The sequence below is a fragment of the Hydra vulgaris genome, chromosome 14 (assembly GCF_038396675.1).
Source record: "Hydra vulgaris chromosome 14, alternate assembly HydraT2T_AEP".
NCBI classification, from domain to species: domain Eukaryota; kingdom Metazoa; phylum Cnidaria; class Hydrozoa; order Anthoathecata; family Hydridae; genus Hydra; species Hydra vulgaris.
The window spans coordinates 954,922-973,062 of record NC_088933.1 but is presented as its reverse complement, the minus strand read 5'-3'; the positions used below and the strand labels follow the sequence as shown (position 1 = coordinate 973,062).

Below are 18,141 nucleotides of genomic sequence, written 5' to 3'. Positions count from 1 at the left end.
ATTATCCAACTATCATTCAATGAGTTTTCTTTTTTATTATAAGCTCTTTGAGTTTTTAACCAACAAATAGCTAACATTTTAACTCAAATCTAATATCTTTCTTTCAGACAATCAATATGGATTTCAATCGTCTGGTTCTATGGCTAACTTGCTAACATATCAAAAGCTTTTAATAAAATGTGACATGTTGATTGTTTTTGAAGTTATTAAATCATTTCTTTCTGATCGCAGCATTATTTATCTTTGAAAGCCAACACTCCTCTTCATTTCCAGTAACTACAGGGATATAATATATCCTGTACTTTTTTTTATCTAAATTAATGATTTTCCTAAAAATCTTTCATTTAAGTGCCTCAATTTGTCGAGGACTCAACTTTTTTTTTGCTCACCAAAGCTTAAGAACTCTCTTACAACATCTTCTTTTGTTAACTCATACAATCTTCAACTTCAACTAAAGTCTTCTGTCAACCATTTTCTTTAACATTATTTTTTATTTTCCAACTTAAACCTGTTTGTTTGCAGCCTTATTAGGTGTGAATTAGAGAGTATAAAAATACATAGCAGCTTGGCAAAAAGTAATGACATAAACAAAAATACCATCATAAATAAATAATACTATAAAAGAATAAAAATAATTATACAATTTACACACATTAGAAAAAAGAATAAATAAACAACCACAAATAAATAATTTATAAAAACTTTCATATTTTTTATCAAAATAAAAAATAAGAATTTTTGATCAAAACTCACCATCAAATAATGCTGCATTTCTTTGCTATAGAAACATGAAAATGTTTTTGAATTCAATCTAGCTCCTAGTTTATGATTCTATAGTTAAACATCGGATTTCGAGGTTTAACTATCAAAATCATTTCTAACAGTTGAGAAAGTCATATTGTTGTGAAAGTTGGTAAAGCTGAGATCCTTAAAAAAGAGAAGAACATTTAAAAGTTGCATCTATTCTATAGAAAAAAAAAATTAAAATATATATATATATATATATATATATATATATATATATATATATATATATATATATATATATATATAAAGTAAACCTTGATTTTTACTTTTATTTCATCTGTAGAAAAAGACGAAATAAAAGTAAAAGTTCAGTCAGAGCCCCCAAAAAAATTGCAAAATATATATTATCAAAAGTAGGAAAACCTGGTTAAAAAAACATTAGAGGGCATGTGAAAGCAAATTATTTAAAAGTTTAAAATAAAAAAAAAGATGTTTAAGTGTTAATGTTGATTTAATAAGATGTAAAAGTTTCTTCTGTGTTAATGTAGCAAAACAGATGAACTGGCAGATGAAACACAGCATCCTTTCATTCACTTGCAGTACAATAAATTAACTCAACTTAACATAACAGGCTTTCAAATGTTGTAAATATGATGAAGAGTTTTAAGAACTCTTTAATATAATTGACAAGCAACCAACTAACAAAGTGTACCATTGTACTCTCTGACAATGTTGCAAATATGAAACTAAACGATAGCTAGTTTGGGAATAATTATATAAATTGTTCTATCTAGATCCTTCAGCTTTGTGTAACTGAACTTCACAGCAAAGCTTATACATAACTTATAGCTAAGGCTAGAAAACAGTATTTTATTTTCACATTTCTTCGACTTTTATAAACAGGGTTTATAAAATTCAGCTAACTTTTTCATTTATGCTCAGTTATAGTAAAAGCAAGTTCATTATATAATTTTTAATGGAAGATTCAGAAAATGCAGGTGGAATAAAAACTTTAATAGAACAGTTAATGCAATTTTTCACTTTATATTTAATTTGAAATTACTAAAGAAACAAGGAAATTGTAAAATATTATATACAAAAAAGTTTAAAAAAAAATCTTTATAGTTATTTGCATTAGCCTAATTTCTAATAAATAGATAAAGGAAAGAATTTATTTTAAAATATAAGAAACTTTAATATAAACAAATTATATGCAACATACATTAATATTAAATATGATTACTTTCAATAACTTCTTATTAGTATTTATCAAAAGATATTTCTGTGAAATACTTTTCACAGAAATAAAATTTAAAAAATGGTAAAAAACTTTCAATTAAATTAACCATATCAGTTTTTTGTAATTTTTATTTATACTTTAACTGGTTGATTGGTATTAGAACATCAAATATATGTTCAATATGTTCAATTTCAAACTTTTTTAAGCTATGTTATTTTTAGCTATTTTTAAGAACTTTCTTTTACTTTTGAACTTCAAAAGTAAAAGAAAGTTTTTAAAAATAGCTAAAAATAACATAGCTTAAAATACTAGAAAAAATAGAAAATTTATTATCACTGTTTTGATTACTATTATTTTTATTTGCTTAAATAAATTTATTTAAGGAATTTAAGGAATAATGCTAACAGTAATAACAAATAATAGAACAATATGTATGGATAATTTAAGAAAAATAAATAATAATTTAAATTACTGATAATCGTTTTCATTTTTATTTTCTTTTATTTTGAAGTGTACAAATACAGCAAAATGGATATTTTTCGTCATAAATCCAAATAAATATTTACATTTAAGTTCATTAATTCAAAAGTTAAAGGCAAAGTTATGAAAAAACATGAAAATTACGTTTTTCACAATGTTATTTGTTACGTAGTGAATGTTTTGTACCGTAATCATACAAAAACAAATACCGTAAGTGTATTAAAACAAATAATTATTCATGCTTAAAATAATTATGTGGAAAATATTTACATAAGTTAAATAAGTAGACAAACAGTTCTGCGCATGCGTAAAAACGCTGAAACACTTAAAACTGGGATCCTAAAACCCAGCGTTAAATAAGTAACATTGCTTATAAACAAAAAAGATGGCTGACCACGATTACTCTGTTGAAGATGTTAAAAATATCTTTATGATGGAACAATTAAGAAATGTATGAGTTTGAAACAGCGTAAATCATTTCTAAAATATGCTAAAAAATTTCAGTTTACTGGTATGTATTAATATTAAGAGTAATTTTGTATTTGGACTTTAACTTTTTTTGAAGATTTAGAATTTAATCTGAGATAAAATGTAAACATTGTATACAAATGTAAACATTTGCGTATAATTTATATACGATTGTAAAGGTTGCAGTTATAATTCTGCAAATGAATAATCTTCAAATGAACATATACAAAAGTAACCGTTGCATACACGTTTTGCATACACATGTCACATGTGTTTACCAATGTTTACATGTGTTGTAAACGTTTGCATACAATTTATATACGATTCTAAACATTACAGAAATAGTTATGCAATGAATAATATTGCATAAACTTCTACAAATACTCAAAAGTAACCATTGCATACACCTTTGGCATGCAAATGTAAACGTTGCAAACAAAATTCTGTAAACTAGTCTTCAAATGAACATTTGTTTTTTATATTTTTCACTTAGATGGAAGGCTGTACTATGTAACTGCTTCTAGTAAGCTGCAATTTCTTTTAACAGATGAAGAAAAAAAACATGCTTTTAGAGATGTGCACGACTCTAATCATGGAGCTTATTTTGGCCTTAATAACACAAAAATTAGGCTAAAAATTGTATTTTATTAGCTAGGTAACAGGGTTAAATATTTCAATTGATATATTTTTTATCAAATTTTCTTATATAATAATTGTCTTCTTTGCATTAAAAATGATTTTCAACATGGTTCATTTTCTAACTTAAGGTAATTGTAATTATAATTGTAAATTTTTCCAGTACAAAATGCTTATCATATTGTTTGCATAATGTTATGTAGCTATGGTTAGTGATATTACAAAATGGGTGAATGAATGCGACAAGTGCCAGCGCGTGGAGAAGATTAAAATTTGTGCTCCGGCACTGAAACCAATTAAGGTCATCTAATTGTGGGAGTTTTTAGGTATAGACCTCATTGGTCCCCTTCCGCTTACAACACAAGTTAATAAATACATTTTAACTGTTACTGACCTTTGGAGTAAACATGTCGGCGTATTTTCAATACCAGAAAAATCTGCTTTTTTTGTTTATAAGTGTCTTGTTACTTTGTTTTATCAATTTGGCCCTCCAAAAAAAGTACTATCAGACCAAGGTAGAGAATTTTTAAATAGCTTGAATGAATTTTTAAATAGCTTGAATGAATTTTTATTTTCTACTTTCAATATAAGGCATTTAATAACATCTGCTTATTATCCATAAACAAATGGACAGGATGAGAGAACAAATCAGATTAATAAGGCGAGATCTTTCAAAAGTAGCTAAAGAATCCCAAGATAATTGGGATACTTTATTAGAACCAGTATTATTTGGTCTCCATACATGTGTACAATCTTCAACTAAGTTCACTCCATTTTTAATGTTTGGTAGGGAGGCAGGACTTTATTCATCTTTAGCTCTCAATGGTAATGATCCTGATTTTAATGATAATAATATTGACATTGCAGAAAGTAATGCAACTGAATCACAGATTCAAGAAATAATTGATTCCCGTATTGCAGTTCACGTCATAGTGAATAATAATATCCATATTGCACAAAAAAAATAAATGCAAAAGTACAATGATAAAAAACATTTAAAAGGTTTCAAGTCATTTAATTTTAAAATAGGTGGCAAGGTTTTAGTGAAAAATTACAAAAAGATAGGTCGCAAAGGTAACCATATGGAGCATGATTGGCTCGGACCTGCTATAATTACCGACTTTAAGCCAACTGAAGCTGTTGTGTCTCTTAATGGTAAAGTTTGGAAATCAGCTGTAGCTATCCCCAATATGAAGCCTTACTTCGAAGAAAATCTAAGTTTTATCTCTTCAAATATTTTAAAAGTACATAATTATTGTTTGCAAATAAACGAAAAACCATGTGATGAAAATACAAACTCTACTTCCACAGCGTTAAAGATTACATCCACATTAATGTATGATTTAGAAAGAAAGAAAATAAAAGTTAGTGAAGTGATTTTCCTACGTCTCCTAGCAATTATAATACTAATAATAACTATAGTAATAGTAACTATATTTATAGTAACAAAGTTTTATCAGTTAAAGAAGAGAAGCCAATTGATAGTGTTGTAGAAAGTGTTAAATCTGATAGTATAATTAAAAAAAGTGAATGAATCTTATTTTCAAAATAAAGTTTTAGTTTAGCATGAAGTGTGTTGTTTCGTTAATATCTTTTTAACTTAAAACATCACATAAGTTAGAAATACTAAATTATTGTGCTATATACATAACACCGCTAAAATCGTCGAATAACAACCGTCTAGGTTGTTATTAAACAGTAGTGCAATAGTGGTAGAGCGCTCGCCTCATAATCGAGAAGTTCCAAGTTCGATCACCACCACGCCCCTAGTAGTACCATGCTCAACTTGTTTTTCCGCAAAACAGCCTTGTCCGTCATGGTTTGTGTTTCGGTGTTATAAAGTTCAGAGAGGGTTGTAACCTCAACTAAAGTTGCCTCCTCGACTGTAGTGGCTTTCTCGGCCTTGGGAAGGTAAATTAACACACACAAAAAAACTAGACACTAATTAATAAATCCTCTTCTTTTCTTCTTGCTGTGAAAATATCAGATAACTTTTCTTACATTTATATGTGTGCGATCATGTAACAATTACTTTTAATCAAAAAATTTAGTTGTTAATTAAATATTAAATTTAAAATAAATACAATTGTGAGATATAATTTAACGTGAAACATTTTGCTAAAATGCGCAGTTAAATTATTTAGCAATTACAGTAAATTTGCTCGTGAGATTAATATTTTATTTGATATCATTAAAGTATGTCTTTTATTTTAGTATACTTATCCAGTAAGTGACTAAGAAAAGAAAAAAGTTTTTCTTAAAAATATGCTTCTTGCCATACTAAACTAAAAAGATATAAAGTTCGACTAGAATATACTTGGTGAGTTATATATTATTAAAAGTAGTAAACTATCGCTATAAAAATGCCGTGAAATAACAATTCGCTTGACTTAAAGTTCGATTAACGTAAGATATATATATACATTTTTTATTTGTATACATCTATATATACGGATTTTCTCAAAACAATATCATTTAAAATTTTTTGCTAAACTATTGATACTACACTATTCCAAAAAAAGGCTTCCCTCCCAAACCATCTTACCCAGAGAAACCCTCTTGAGGGATGATAGTATATACCTAGAGGATTAAAAAAATATTTAACTCAAAATCACTGATTGGCGTCCGAGAGAGAAAATTGCATTTTAAATCTATGCCTAAAATTTCTTAATTTTTATTATTCAAAATTATTTTAAACATAACTTTTTAACATAAACTCATCAAACAATCACAAAAGATTGAAAAGGTAATAAAGTTCTTAAAACAAGATGAGAAAATACTTTTCTTTCTTTGACAAGCTTAAAAATTGATCATAATTTTGAATTTAATTCTAAGTTTCCATTCTCCACATGTGCTTGCTGTTAAGATCAACCAGACAGTTGGTCAAGTGCTCTGCATATTGAGGATGACCAGGAAAACGTTTGAACCTTTGCCAATGGAGCTTAAACTCATGATGTAGTGCCTCTGTCCCTTGTTCACTGAAGATGCCTAGATAGCATTTCCTTCTGTTGATGAAATGTTGAATGTGGTGAAAGACTGTGTGAACTTTCGGTGTTACAGATGGCCCATTGAGAGCAATGTAGGATTCCTTGAAAGTTTGGATTTTTTCAGAATAGTCTTTGTCAAGTTCATTGCCAAAGCATGACTCTACAACAGCATTGAATTTTCTCATTGTGTCAACGTAACCAAAAACTTAAAATGCAGACTCTCTTTCAGCTAGCTGTTGAAGTAAGTCAATATTTTTTAGGGTCTTTCTGCATTCTGGTCAAGCCAACTGACCACCATGGTATGGCTTAATTTGAATATGTAGTGCAGAAAGCCACTTGTCAACATTAGTCCAAGAGTCTTTGAGTGACTTAAGCAAATGGTTCACAACTCCTAATAGCAGATGGAGCTCCATTGAAGGGATAAGGTCAATAAGGAGAGAGTCATCAGGAAGACTGATAATTGGAGAATGAATAATGTTGTTAAACCTTTTTGCTTTTTTTCTATCACCCCGGAGGCAATGAAAGCTTCAAAGTTTTTCTTGACAGAATCAAAGGTTCGAGGAGTTCCACAGCTTGCAAGATTCTTTGCATCAATGTCACACCATGTACAAGGGTGTGAACTAGCATGTGACTGAATTCCAAAGTTAATGTTTGCAAGTCACAAGACAAGAAGAAACTAATTTGGTGCACTTGGACGAGCTCTAAAATTATTTTCACATTCTCATAGGTTTCTGGAAGTTCCTCACAAACAGCAAGTAAAAGCTGCCTTTTGACACTGGAATCTTTTGCAGTTTGATGAGTCAGAAGTCTTCTAGTGACATGTTGTGGGGTTGGTAGCAAATCAATAACACCCAAACTGACTTTGAAAAAACCACTTCCACCATCAATACCCACTTTCACAAGGTGGTTTTGAGAATTGTTTCTTTTGAGTAGAGTTTTTTCTAGAAAAGACTTTGCACTAATGCAATGTGCAACTACTTTTGATTCTGCTGATTTGCTTTCTGATGAAAACAGAACCTCAGTGTGAGTAAATTCAGGTGCAAGTTGTCGCCCAAAAGACTAAAAGTTAGTTTCATAACTTTTTTCTACAATGCGGGTCTGTGACACATTGTTCAAGGTTGAAACCAGTTTCTGCACTCCAGAGTTAAAAAGACCAGTGTTCATTTGTACTTTTGCTAAGTCTTCAGCACCAAGGACTTCTTTTTCTGGAAAGAGACATTTGGATCGTGATAAAGCTGCAAATAAATCACAAAATGTTGTCAAGTTTCTTAACAGTTATAGGGGAGATGGGGGCGCATTGATCGCCGGGGCAGTATGATCTTTTGGCTTTTACTCGTTCATTTTTGCCTTACTAAAAGTGAGGTTGCAATTTAATTAACCATTATGCTTCCCTAATTGATTATTCGTAATATTTTTTCATAAGGTTATCAGTGTCAAAAAAAATAAAGAAAATATTGTTTTTCGTCATAAAAAGTGATTTTTTTAAATCGTACTATAATTCAAATATATTTTTATTTAGATGTCTGTATGGGTTAACAACAATTTTATTTTAAATTTGTAAGTGTTAGGTGTATAATATAATATATAATTTTTATTTGGCTGCAATTTATACAGTAGATATTGCTATCAATATGTTACCTATACCTATTGGGGTACATTGATCTTTGACTATGCGGGGCCCATTGATCGGAGGATCAAAGTGCCCCATAGAAGACGAAGTGCCCCATGTTTTTGTTTATAAGCAATACAGTTAAACGAATGGAATTGTATTTATAATTTAAAAAAAAACTATATATAAACAAACAATAGCTTTTAGCATTTCATTTTTTAAATCTACTTATGTTATAAGCTAGTAATAATAATACTATTATTTTATAATATCAAAAGAATAATATTTAACATAATATTTAAAAAATATTTAACATAATATTATTATGTTAAAGATTAGCATTTATTAAAAACATATGTTTTTATTGATATATTTTTTTACAGATCTTAAAATGGTTAGAAATAGAATTAAAAAAACAAATAAAGTTGCTATACCAAGTGAAACAATGAAAGTAGCTGTTAATAAAGTTTTAGAAGGAACACAACTGAATGTTGTAGCACGTCAGTTTAACATAGATAGAATGACTTTAAAAAGATATTGTCGTAAAAAGAGGCTTAATCCAAATGAAGCTTTCAAACCTAACTACAACAATAGACAAGTTTTTACAGCAGAAGATGAAAAAAGTTAATCAAGTTATTTACTAATTGCATCAAAAATGAACTATGGCCTTTCAACTAGGTCAACGCGATTATTGGCATATGAATTTGCTTTAAAAAACAATAAGATATGCCCATCATCATGGATCAAAAATAAAATTGCAGGCATTGATTGGTTGCAAGGTTTTATGAAAAGACAACCAGAGTTGTCTCTACGAACACCTGAAGCAACGAGCTTCGCTCGATCAACAGCTTTTAACAAACACACTGTAAGAGAGTTTTTTCAAAATCTTAAAACGGTAAGAAATCGATATAAATATAATCCTAACTGTATATATAATTTTGATGAAACTGGTTTAACAACCGTTCAAAAGCCGGTAAAGGTTTTAGCTGGTAGAGGAAGCAAACAAGTTGGAAGAATCACATCTGCAGAACGAGGAACATTGGTAACTGCATGTTGTGCCTCTAATGCTATTGGAAATTCCATTCCTCCATTATTTATTTTTCCTAGGGTAAAGTTTTATGATTACATGATTAAGGAAGGACCTCCTGGATGTGTGGGATTTGCAAATCCTTCTGGTTGGATGAACTCAGAAATTTTCATAGAATGGATTAAACATTTTGTTAAATATTCAAACTGTTCTCAGGAATCTCCAGTTTTGTTACTTCTCGACAGTCATGAAAGTCATATTTCTGTTAAAGGCTTGGAGCTTGCAATTCAACACGGAATTACAATGATAAGTTTTCCTCCCCATTGCAGCCATAAATTGCAGCCATTAGATAGAACTGTTTTTGGACCATTGAAAAGGTTTTACAATTCTGCATGTGATAATTGGATGGTTTCAAACCCAAGACCAATGACCATTTATATTGTTTCAATAGTTCGAGAACCGTATACAAAAGCTTTCTCACCATCTAATATACAGACAGGATTTAGAGTAGCTGGCATTGAGCCATTCAATTCTGAAATTTTCAAAAATGACGAATATTTACCATCATCAGTTACAGATAGAGCTGCTCCAGATACAGTTACTATCACTCCTGTCAACAACATGGAATCTGAAATGATACCAGCGCATGTTAATCACATAGAGTCTGAAATAACTATAGTAAATATTGAAACAAGTATTTTAAACAAAGTGTCAACAAGTGTTGCTTCTATAATCTCACCTGAGGTTTTAAAACCTTACCCAAAAGCATCTGCCAGAAAAAAAAATGTTAAAAGTAGGCAGTTAAAAACAAGGATCTTGACTGATACTCCTGTCAGAAATGAAATTCGTTTGTCAAAAGAAAAGAAAATTTTGAACCAAATTGCAAACCAAAAATCAACAAAAAGTCTCCACAAAAGATAAGAAAGAAACTAAGAATTACTTGCTTAGGAATAAAAAACAATGTAAACCAAAAGCTGCTTCACAACTTGACTTTCACAAATGATGAAATATTCTTAATCAAAATATTGTACTTTTAACAAGTTTTGTAAACTTAAAAGTTGTATTCTTATTTCAGTCTTTATATTTCAGTTCTTATAAATTTCAAGTTGTTGTAAAGTTTTAAACGTATATAAAGCGGGTAGCTTATAGCTGCTGTGATTTATACATTTTTTAATTAAAAATTAGACTAGTGGGTTTAACTGCTATATTTAAAAAATAATAAAAAAATTTAGATGTATTATATGTTATACAATATTACCCTTTGACTAAATTATTTACAAGATTTAGTTATAGAAGTGTTAAACGTTTAGATAATATTACGCATATAAGATCAATGTGCCCCAAGTCGGAGATCATTGTACCCCATAGTTTAGGGTACATTGATCTTTTGAGAGGGTTGTTTAAAAGTTAAAATTATTCATGTTTATCATTTTTTTAAATCAAAATATTTATATATTCCAAAAGCCAGATAGTTCTACATGTGTTTCGTAGTTAATAAGTTTTTACATCTCTTTCAGGTTCTGCGCAATTTTCAAAACACTGCTACGGCGATCAATGCGCCCCCATCTCCCCTACTAACTAATTATATATCTTAATCACATTATAGACATTATTTACCTTGAAGGACTGGAAATGGACTGCCTCCTTGTGCTTGTTTGAGACGAATTGTTCTATGTGGAGATGCTTCAGATGAAGAAATGACTGACACTGCAACTGTTTCAGCAGCAAGTCTGTCCATTGATGTGACTTCAACCAAGTTCTTGTGTAGAGTATTCTTTGTTCATATATGAGCAAAACCACGGCCAATGGCCGAAAAGCATTTCCCACATCTTTTGTCTACAGTATTTTGAGCTTTTGTAACCTTGGCTGGTCCTGGGTTGGATGAGTTTTCAAGAAAAGTAGGCTTGGTTTTTTTAAATAGTCTTGCAGTCGAGCAAATCTTGCAATCACAGGTTGAAGTTCTGGTCAGTGTTTTTAGACTGATTGAATTAATGCTGTGAAGTTCTGGCAAAGCGACCTTCTGACCTTTCCGGCTACATTCAAAGTACCACAGATTGTCAGGTTTTAAATTAAGCAACATAAAATCTAATTTTTTTATTAAATACTGAAAGCCTAGAATAATCTGAACAAAGGATATCGTGTAAAATCATAAAGGAAAAAAAATTAAATATCATCCTTAGAAAACATTCAAGTTTCCTTTTAATAAGTTAAAAGTCTTTTAACAAGTTAAAAGTCTTCCTTTTAACAAGTTAAATGTCTTTTAACAAGTTAAAAGACTTTGGAAACGTTGAAAGTCTATTAGCCATTAAAAAAAAATTTTAAACAATTTTTATTTTTAAGAGGCTTTCTAAAAATATGTTTTCACAATCTTATTATGAAAACATATTTTTAGAAGGCCTCTTAAAATTAAAAACGTTGCTTTAAGACTCTAAAAACAGTGCTAAAAAAATGCGTGCACAGAAAAAATCAAAGTTTCTTAAAATTGCATTTCAAATTACCTTTAGGGTTTTATCAGGGTTTAGCCGGGTTTTATCAGGGTTTAGCTAGGATTTTATTAGTTTTTATTCAGGGTTTTTTTAGGGTTAGCATTTTGTGGTTTTTCACCTAGAGTTTTGAGGTATCATTTCAAAAAACTATACAATAAACTGCATTAATTTCTTTTAGGAATTGAAAAAAATATATAACATAAACAAACCTAAGAAAAACATATATTGAACAAAAAATATTAAAATAAGATTCATATAAATTATAACCTCAAATTAGCAAAAACAGAATAATACGTTGTATTCTGGAAGAAATTAGAGATAGAAAAGAAGTCTTTAACATTATCTTCATCAAATTCAAACTGAAAGGATTTTTTGGTTCCTCTTTCAAAAAATGATTTGATCATAATTGGTTTTAAACCTTGTTTTACCTCAGCATGATGCTTTACTGCTTGTAGACCTTGAAAAGTCATAGCAACACGAGCAGTCTCGAAACTTAGTTGCAGCATAAACATTCTTGTCACATGTACATTCTTACATAGGTAGAATGCCTCAATTTGTTGCTGTTGCTTAGATTTTCTTTCTTTATTAGCTTACTCCTTTTTGACAATGTCTTCTATGATTGATGAAACCGTTTCTAACATTTTTTCCTCTCCCGTTAAGCCATAAACATAGGTATGTCTAACATTTAGCTTGTTCACTTTAGTCATTATTTTTCTTACAAGCAACAAATTAGGTGTTTCTTCAAATGATGTTGATTTATCTGGTATTGCTTGATAAGCTTTCATGGCAATTTTGTATTTATGTTTTCAATAGCTTGCTAAGCCATAACGAACATCTTTGGAGATGAAATTGTTAGTGCTGTTGATGATTGATTATTTTCAGTATTTTCATAAATACACAGCTCGGTTTTAAAAAACTTATCTTCCTGCATCCACTAAACACTGTGTCCTTCACTTGAAATCCTAATTTTTACCTGCATTTATAACTGTTTGTTTTGATGCCCGCTCTGACCTCTACAAGTTTATTCATGAAACATTTTCTCTTGATTGTCATGAACGAAGAATAAAGTGCAGATTAAGCGCTTCTGTACTTAGAGTGCAATTTCTGGTTGATTTAATCAAGAAGCTTGGTAACGTCAGTTGTGTCAGGTAGAGTGATGAAAGTTCGAATATTTTTTCTTCTTATAAATGTCAATGATCACAGTCAAATCTTCAAGAATAGACATTATATAGGACAACAACAGGCTGTTTTATATTGTTTTTTCTAAATAAAGGTCAAACACTTTATAGTCACTTAAAAATGTATTGTGATCTTTGCTGCCACTGTCATTTGTGGAGATAAGGAGGTTTGTAATTTGTTTTTTAACTACTTCTTTGGAGTCACAGGGCACTAATCCCTTTTACACGCCATTTCTTTTGTGCAGTTATGGGCACAATTTAGAGATACAGTCTCCTGCCTTTTTTTTTGTGACATACTTTGATATTTTTCATCCGAACATTTCCAAAAAAACTAGCTAAGTCAACCTATTCTTGTTTTTTTTTAAAAAGACTAGCGACTCGTTCTCATTTTTGGTAAAAATTAAACAATATTTCTTCTCCTTTAAAAATTTATTGACACCACGTCGTTTTGTTAACTGTTTTTAGATTTCAAAGTAGTGAAAATTTTCCTGAATTAATCGCGACCCAATCATGTTTATTGCTGATTTGACACCAATCAACTGCTTCCTTTAACTGCTTATTTTTTACCTCTATGACACCTCTTTGAACATTGAATCTTGATTTGTTATTTGTTTTAAATCTAAGATTAAAATACTTTTCTACATCTTACTTATTAACAACTCTCATAGGAACATCAAAACAAACTTTCTCACTCGCACTTTAATTTAGTAATTAAACTTTAATTTTTAAAGCAAACAAAGAAAATTGACTAAAATCTGTTGTGAAGGAGGTTTGATCGTAGAACTATACAGAAGTATACTTTAGGTAAAATATTCATCTAATAACGTCAAGTAGAAATCAAATAAAAATATCTTTTAAGTTTTTTTTAAATTATCCTTCATTCACCAAGCATTTTGAAATTCCTTAGCCTTGCATTTTGTAGTGTAATATAAAAAGTAAAAAAGGTAAGTGAACCAAACATTTAAAAATATATTCAGCCAAGACAAAAATGCTATTATGCAGAAATTTATGATTTTCTAATCAAAATTGGAACCATTACAATCTATTATTTAACCTGACATTCTGAGGTCCCTATTAAAAAAATCCATAATATTTATTTAAAGACATATGAAAATGTTACCCCCAAAAATTTAAACTTTTTGGCATTTTAACAGGAGTATTTTGTCAACTCTTAAAAGTAAAAACTAAGTTAACCAGGATCTTAAAAAGCACCAAGCATTTTGATATTCTTTTACCTGTACTGTACTAACACCTTAAAAGGGCAGGTCATGACACCTTAAAAGGGCAGGTCATGATGGTGCAAGCTTTAAATTTTGTAATATTGATCCTGGTATCGAAAAAGAATGTTTAACAAAAAATTACAGTGGTAGGAGCCTGGGATAAAAATATACACTTAAGCAATTAAGATCCACTGCCCCAAATATGAAAAGATGAAAAAAAAATCCTAAAATTGATCGAAATTCATCGGAAAAATTAATTTACCTAAAAAAAATTCTTATCTTTAAAAAATGGCAACCAATTTGATTCGAGTTCATAGTGATAGAGTTTTTTTTTAAGTGCTGTTGTTGCCCCCTTCCCTAACAAATACTTGGATCTTCCGGGGCCCAAATTTTATGAGAAACTTTAATAAATACGTTAAATACGGTAAAAAAAGTTTTTATTACAGGTTATATTGTATAAACAACATGCCTCTGTATTGCATACTTTTTTAAATTCCTCTGCTTTGTATATTAGATTTTAAATATATAAGTAGTAAACTTAAAAAATTGATAAGTATTGCTCATATCGTTTTAAAATATCAAACATTAAAAATACCCATAAAGATAAAAGAGCTTTAGTCTACCTAGTTTGTTTTTCAAAAGGATCAGGAATGACAAAAGTTAAAGAAAGAAGTGTGGCATTGAACAATCCTAAATGCCTAATGGCATTTGTACTAAATGTAGAAAAGCATTTGAAAGACTTAAAAAAGGATATAAAAACATTATTCTGAGTAAACCGTATAATTTCTCAAAATTATAAAAATGTAAAATTTGTAGGGTTGTTATTAGAAGAGGATTAACCCACCCTCGCACTCTCACAACGAGAAAAAATGATTTAACAGAAGAGGTTGACAATTGTAGGACGAAACTTCTATTTTTGGTTTAATACTTCAAACATGAAATTAAGAAATTTATATACAATATTTAAATTATAAAAACTGAAAACATTGATGTAAATTTCTTTAGGTATTAACATGGACGAGGAGCCGAACTTCAATGCTCATCTCATTTATCTCCCTTTATCTCCACTCATTTTATCGCCCTCCTCCTCAAATTTTTGCTATTGAAGCAAAAATTTGAGGAGGAGGGCGATAAAATCAAAGGTTGCAGCCAAAGGTAAAGTCATTGCCGTTGAAAAAATAAAAAGCTCTTCAAAAGCGCTTTTTCTAATTGAAAAAATCCCAATTTTGGAAATAAACAAGTTTAAAAACAAATGCGGAGTAATACACCGGGAGCCATAGTTCTAAGCATATTTAGAAGCTGTAAGCGAAGAAAATTATTTGAAAGCAATGTAAGAGAGAAATCAAGTGAAGAAGATTGTTTTGATGTTAAAGAAATAATTTTTGAAAAAGAATCCAGACAGTTGATTTATTTTAAAAACATTAAAGGACTTGTTAAGACAGTAATAAAAGAGAAACAATTGTCAAAAGATTTTTTAAAGATGGGAACTTACGTTGGAGGCGGAATTTTAAATGCTTACTTAAATATTATAGAAAAATTGACAGAGTTTAATGTCAAAAAAAAAAGTTTCGCTATGAGGAAGAAATAGGTAATGAAGTATACAAAGATGGTGGCGTAAACAAATTGTTTATTATCAGCTTAACAGAAAATGTGACTGAATCTCATTCAAATCTTGAGAAAATTATCTCTATTTTATAGCCAAATATTTTAAAATACTTTTGTGCTTTTGATATGAAATTGGTCAATATATTTTTTGGAATTGAAAGTGCAGCATCAACACATACTTGCACTTGGATTAAAATTAGCAAAGAAAAAATGCAAGATTTTGAAAATCATGGTGAGCTCTAAACTCTAGGTATCCGTTCGCTATAAAGCTATTTTTTTAAAAAGGTTTAAAAAAGAAAAATTAGGCTTTCAGCTTGATCTTATATTAATTGCATTTCACAAGTTGATCTGCCTGATGACACAAAAGTTATTGAAATCCTTGTTCCTATGGAACTTCATTTACCTATATACAAACAGAATTTATATTTGCAAGGTGGGCTTTTACGAGTCTCCGCGTTCTTGTTATTTAAGTAAACTAAATAAACATTAATAAAAATAACAATTAATAAAAATAACATTGCAAATTGTTGGGGTAATTGCAAATCCGCGGGATCTACTACAGGTAGGGAGCGCGTATCAGCATTGTAGATAGTTTTACAGAGGAAGGTTAAAACTGTTTAAATTTTTTAAGCAGATTTTGGGCTCATTTTGGCATAGAGAATTTTATTAATGTTTTTAGTAATGTCAACTATAACTATTAGGTGTTATAGTTAATAATTAAGTCGCTAGAACAGTTACGCAGATTAACCACAAATTCACTACAATAGTATCCCATAGAATAAGTTATGAGGATTGAAATAGCAACAACAACAACAACAACAAACTATTTATTTTTCGTAAATCATTTTTACAATAGTTTTGATAATAATAATAATATATTATAATAATATAAGATAAAAAAAATCAATACAAATGATAGTAATAGTAATAATAAGTATGTTTACAATAATTACAATGAAAAAATAATAATAATAACTAAAACCATAATGGCAGTTGTGAGCATAAGATTATTTATAATAATAAGTTAATCATTTATTTAGGATGGTGTCACTCATACAGAAATCTGATCAAAAGAGAGACACCAATTTTTAAACATAATATAAGTAATAATAAGCAAAGACATGCATTGAAACATATGGACCGTAAACACATAGATTAAAGCACATAGAACATACATTAAAACAAACATGTAGAAATCATAGTTTGCATGTTTTAATAATAATAAAAAGAAAGAAAATAAACCAAAAGTATTGATGGTAATGGTAGTTATGACGAAAAGAAAATTAAAAGAATAATTTAATTGTAAGAATAATATGTCTAAAAGTTAGAATAAGAAGTTTTTCAGAATCTTTTAAAATTGATATTGTTTAAGATGGAGTAAAGGTATTCTAGAATAATGTTTTTTGGGCTCATTCAAAATGCATGCAGGGCTCCTGTTCCATTTACCATACTTCTGGGATTTAAAAAATGGTACATTTAGTTTTCCATTGTGTATACTTCCACTAGAGTAGGAATGTAATAGTCTACTTTCTGTGAACAAGTTTGTGATAGGAGATGGTAAGTTTTTATTTAAGGAGTCAAAAATAAAAAGAAGATTACCATACTTTACTAGCGCTGGAAATATTGGAATGAAAAGTTTTTTGAAGGACTTCAATGAATCTGATTTAATTAGTTGAAAGTTTGTTATTCTAATGGATTGACGTTGAGACGATAGCAACTTGTTAATGCGATAGTTTCCAACTTGACCCCAAACTTGAAAGCAATATCTAAGATGAGATGAAAATAATGCACAGTAAATATTCTTTAGTGTAACTTTATCGTCATAATGACGAATTATTAAAAGCATGCCGTTAACTCGAGATCGAGTTTCTTGCTTAGCTCATTAATGAGAAAGTTTCATGAAAGATTGCAATCAATTAATTCACCAAGATATTTAATAACTCTTGAAGGATATAACCGTTTATTTTTAATTTTGATTTTGATTTCATCCTTTTTAAAGAAATTGTTTTTTCTCGGAGATGAAAATAAAAATTAGCTCAGTTTTTTCTGTGTTGAGACGTATTATAGACGTATTAGGTTAGCATCTAACCAGTGAACTATAACTTTTCTGTGTTGAGACGTATTAGGTTAGCATCTAACCAGTGAACTATACCTTTTCTGTGTTGAGACGTATTAGGTTAGCATCTAACCAGTGAACTATACCTTTTCTGTGTTGAGACGTATTAGGTTAGCATCTAACCAGTGAACTATACCTTTTAGATCCGAATTAACATTTTTACATAAAGAATGATACGATCTGTTGATGTGCGTGAGATTTGCATCATCAGCAAACAGATGAACTGAAGAGATGTGAAAAGAGTTGATTAGGTTGTTAACGTAGATCAAAAAATAAAGAGAACCTAGAACAGAACCTCGAAGAAAACCACACAAAACTGATTTATTACTTGAATTGAAACCA

The 18,141-nt window shown here is 29.4% G+C and overlaps 1 protein-coding gene across 1 annotated transcript; it reads left to right on the top strand.

Annotated features, from left to right (window-relative positions):
- The first annotated feature begins 8,822 nt into the window (after positions 1-8,822).
- Positions 8,823-10,115, top strand: LOC136090512 (uncharacterized). The gene has a single exon (XM_065817222.1). It carries the CDS (start codon positions 8,823-8,825, stop codon positions 10,113-10,115), a length of 1,293 nt encoding a protein of 430 aa, XP_065673294.1.
- The last annotated feature ends 8,026 nt before the right edge of the window (positions 10,116-18,141 follow it).

What these genes read in the sequence shown, in the direction of transcription:
- LOC136090512 (XM_065817222.1), top strand. Translation starts at nt 8,823, where the DNA reads ATGAACTATGGCCTTTCAACTAGGTCAACGCGATTATTGGCATATGAA.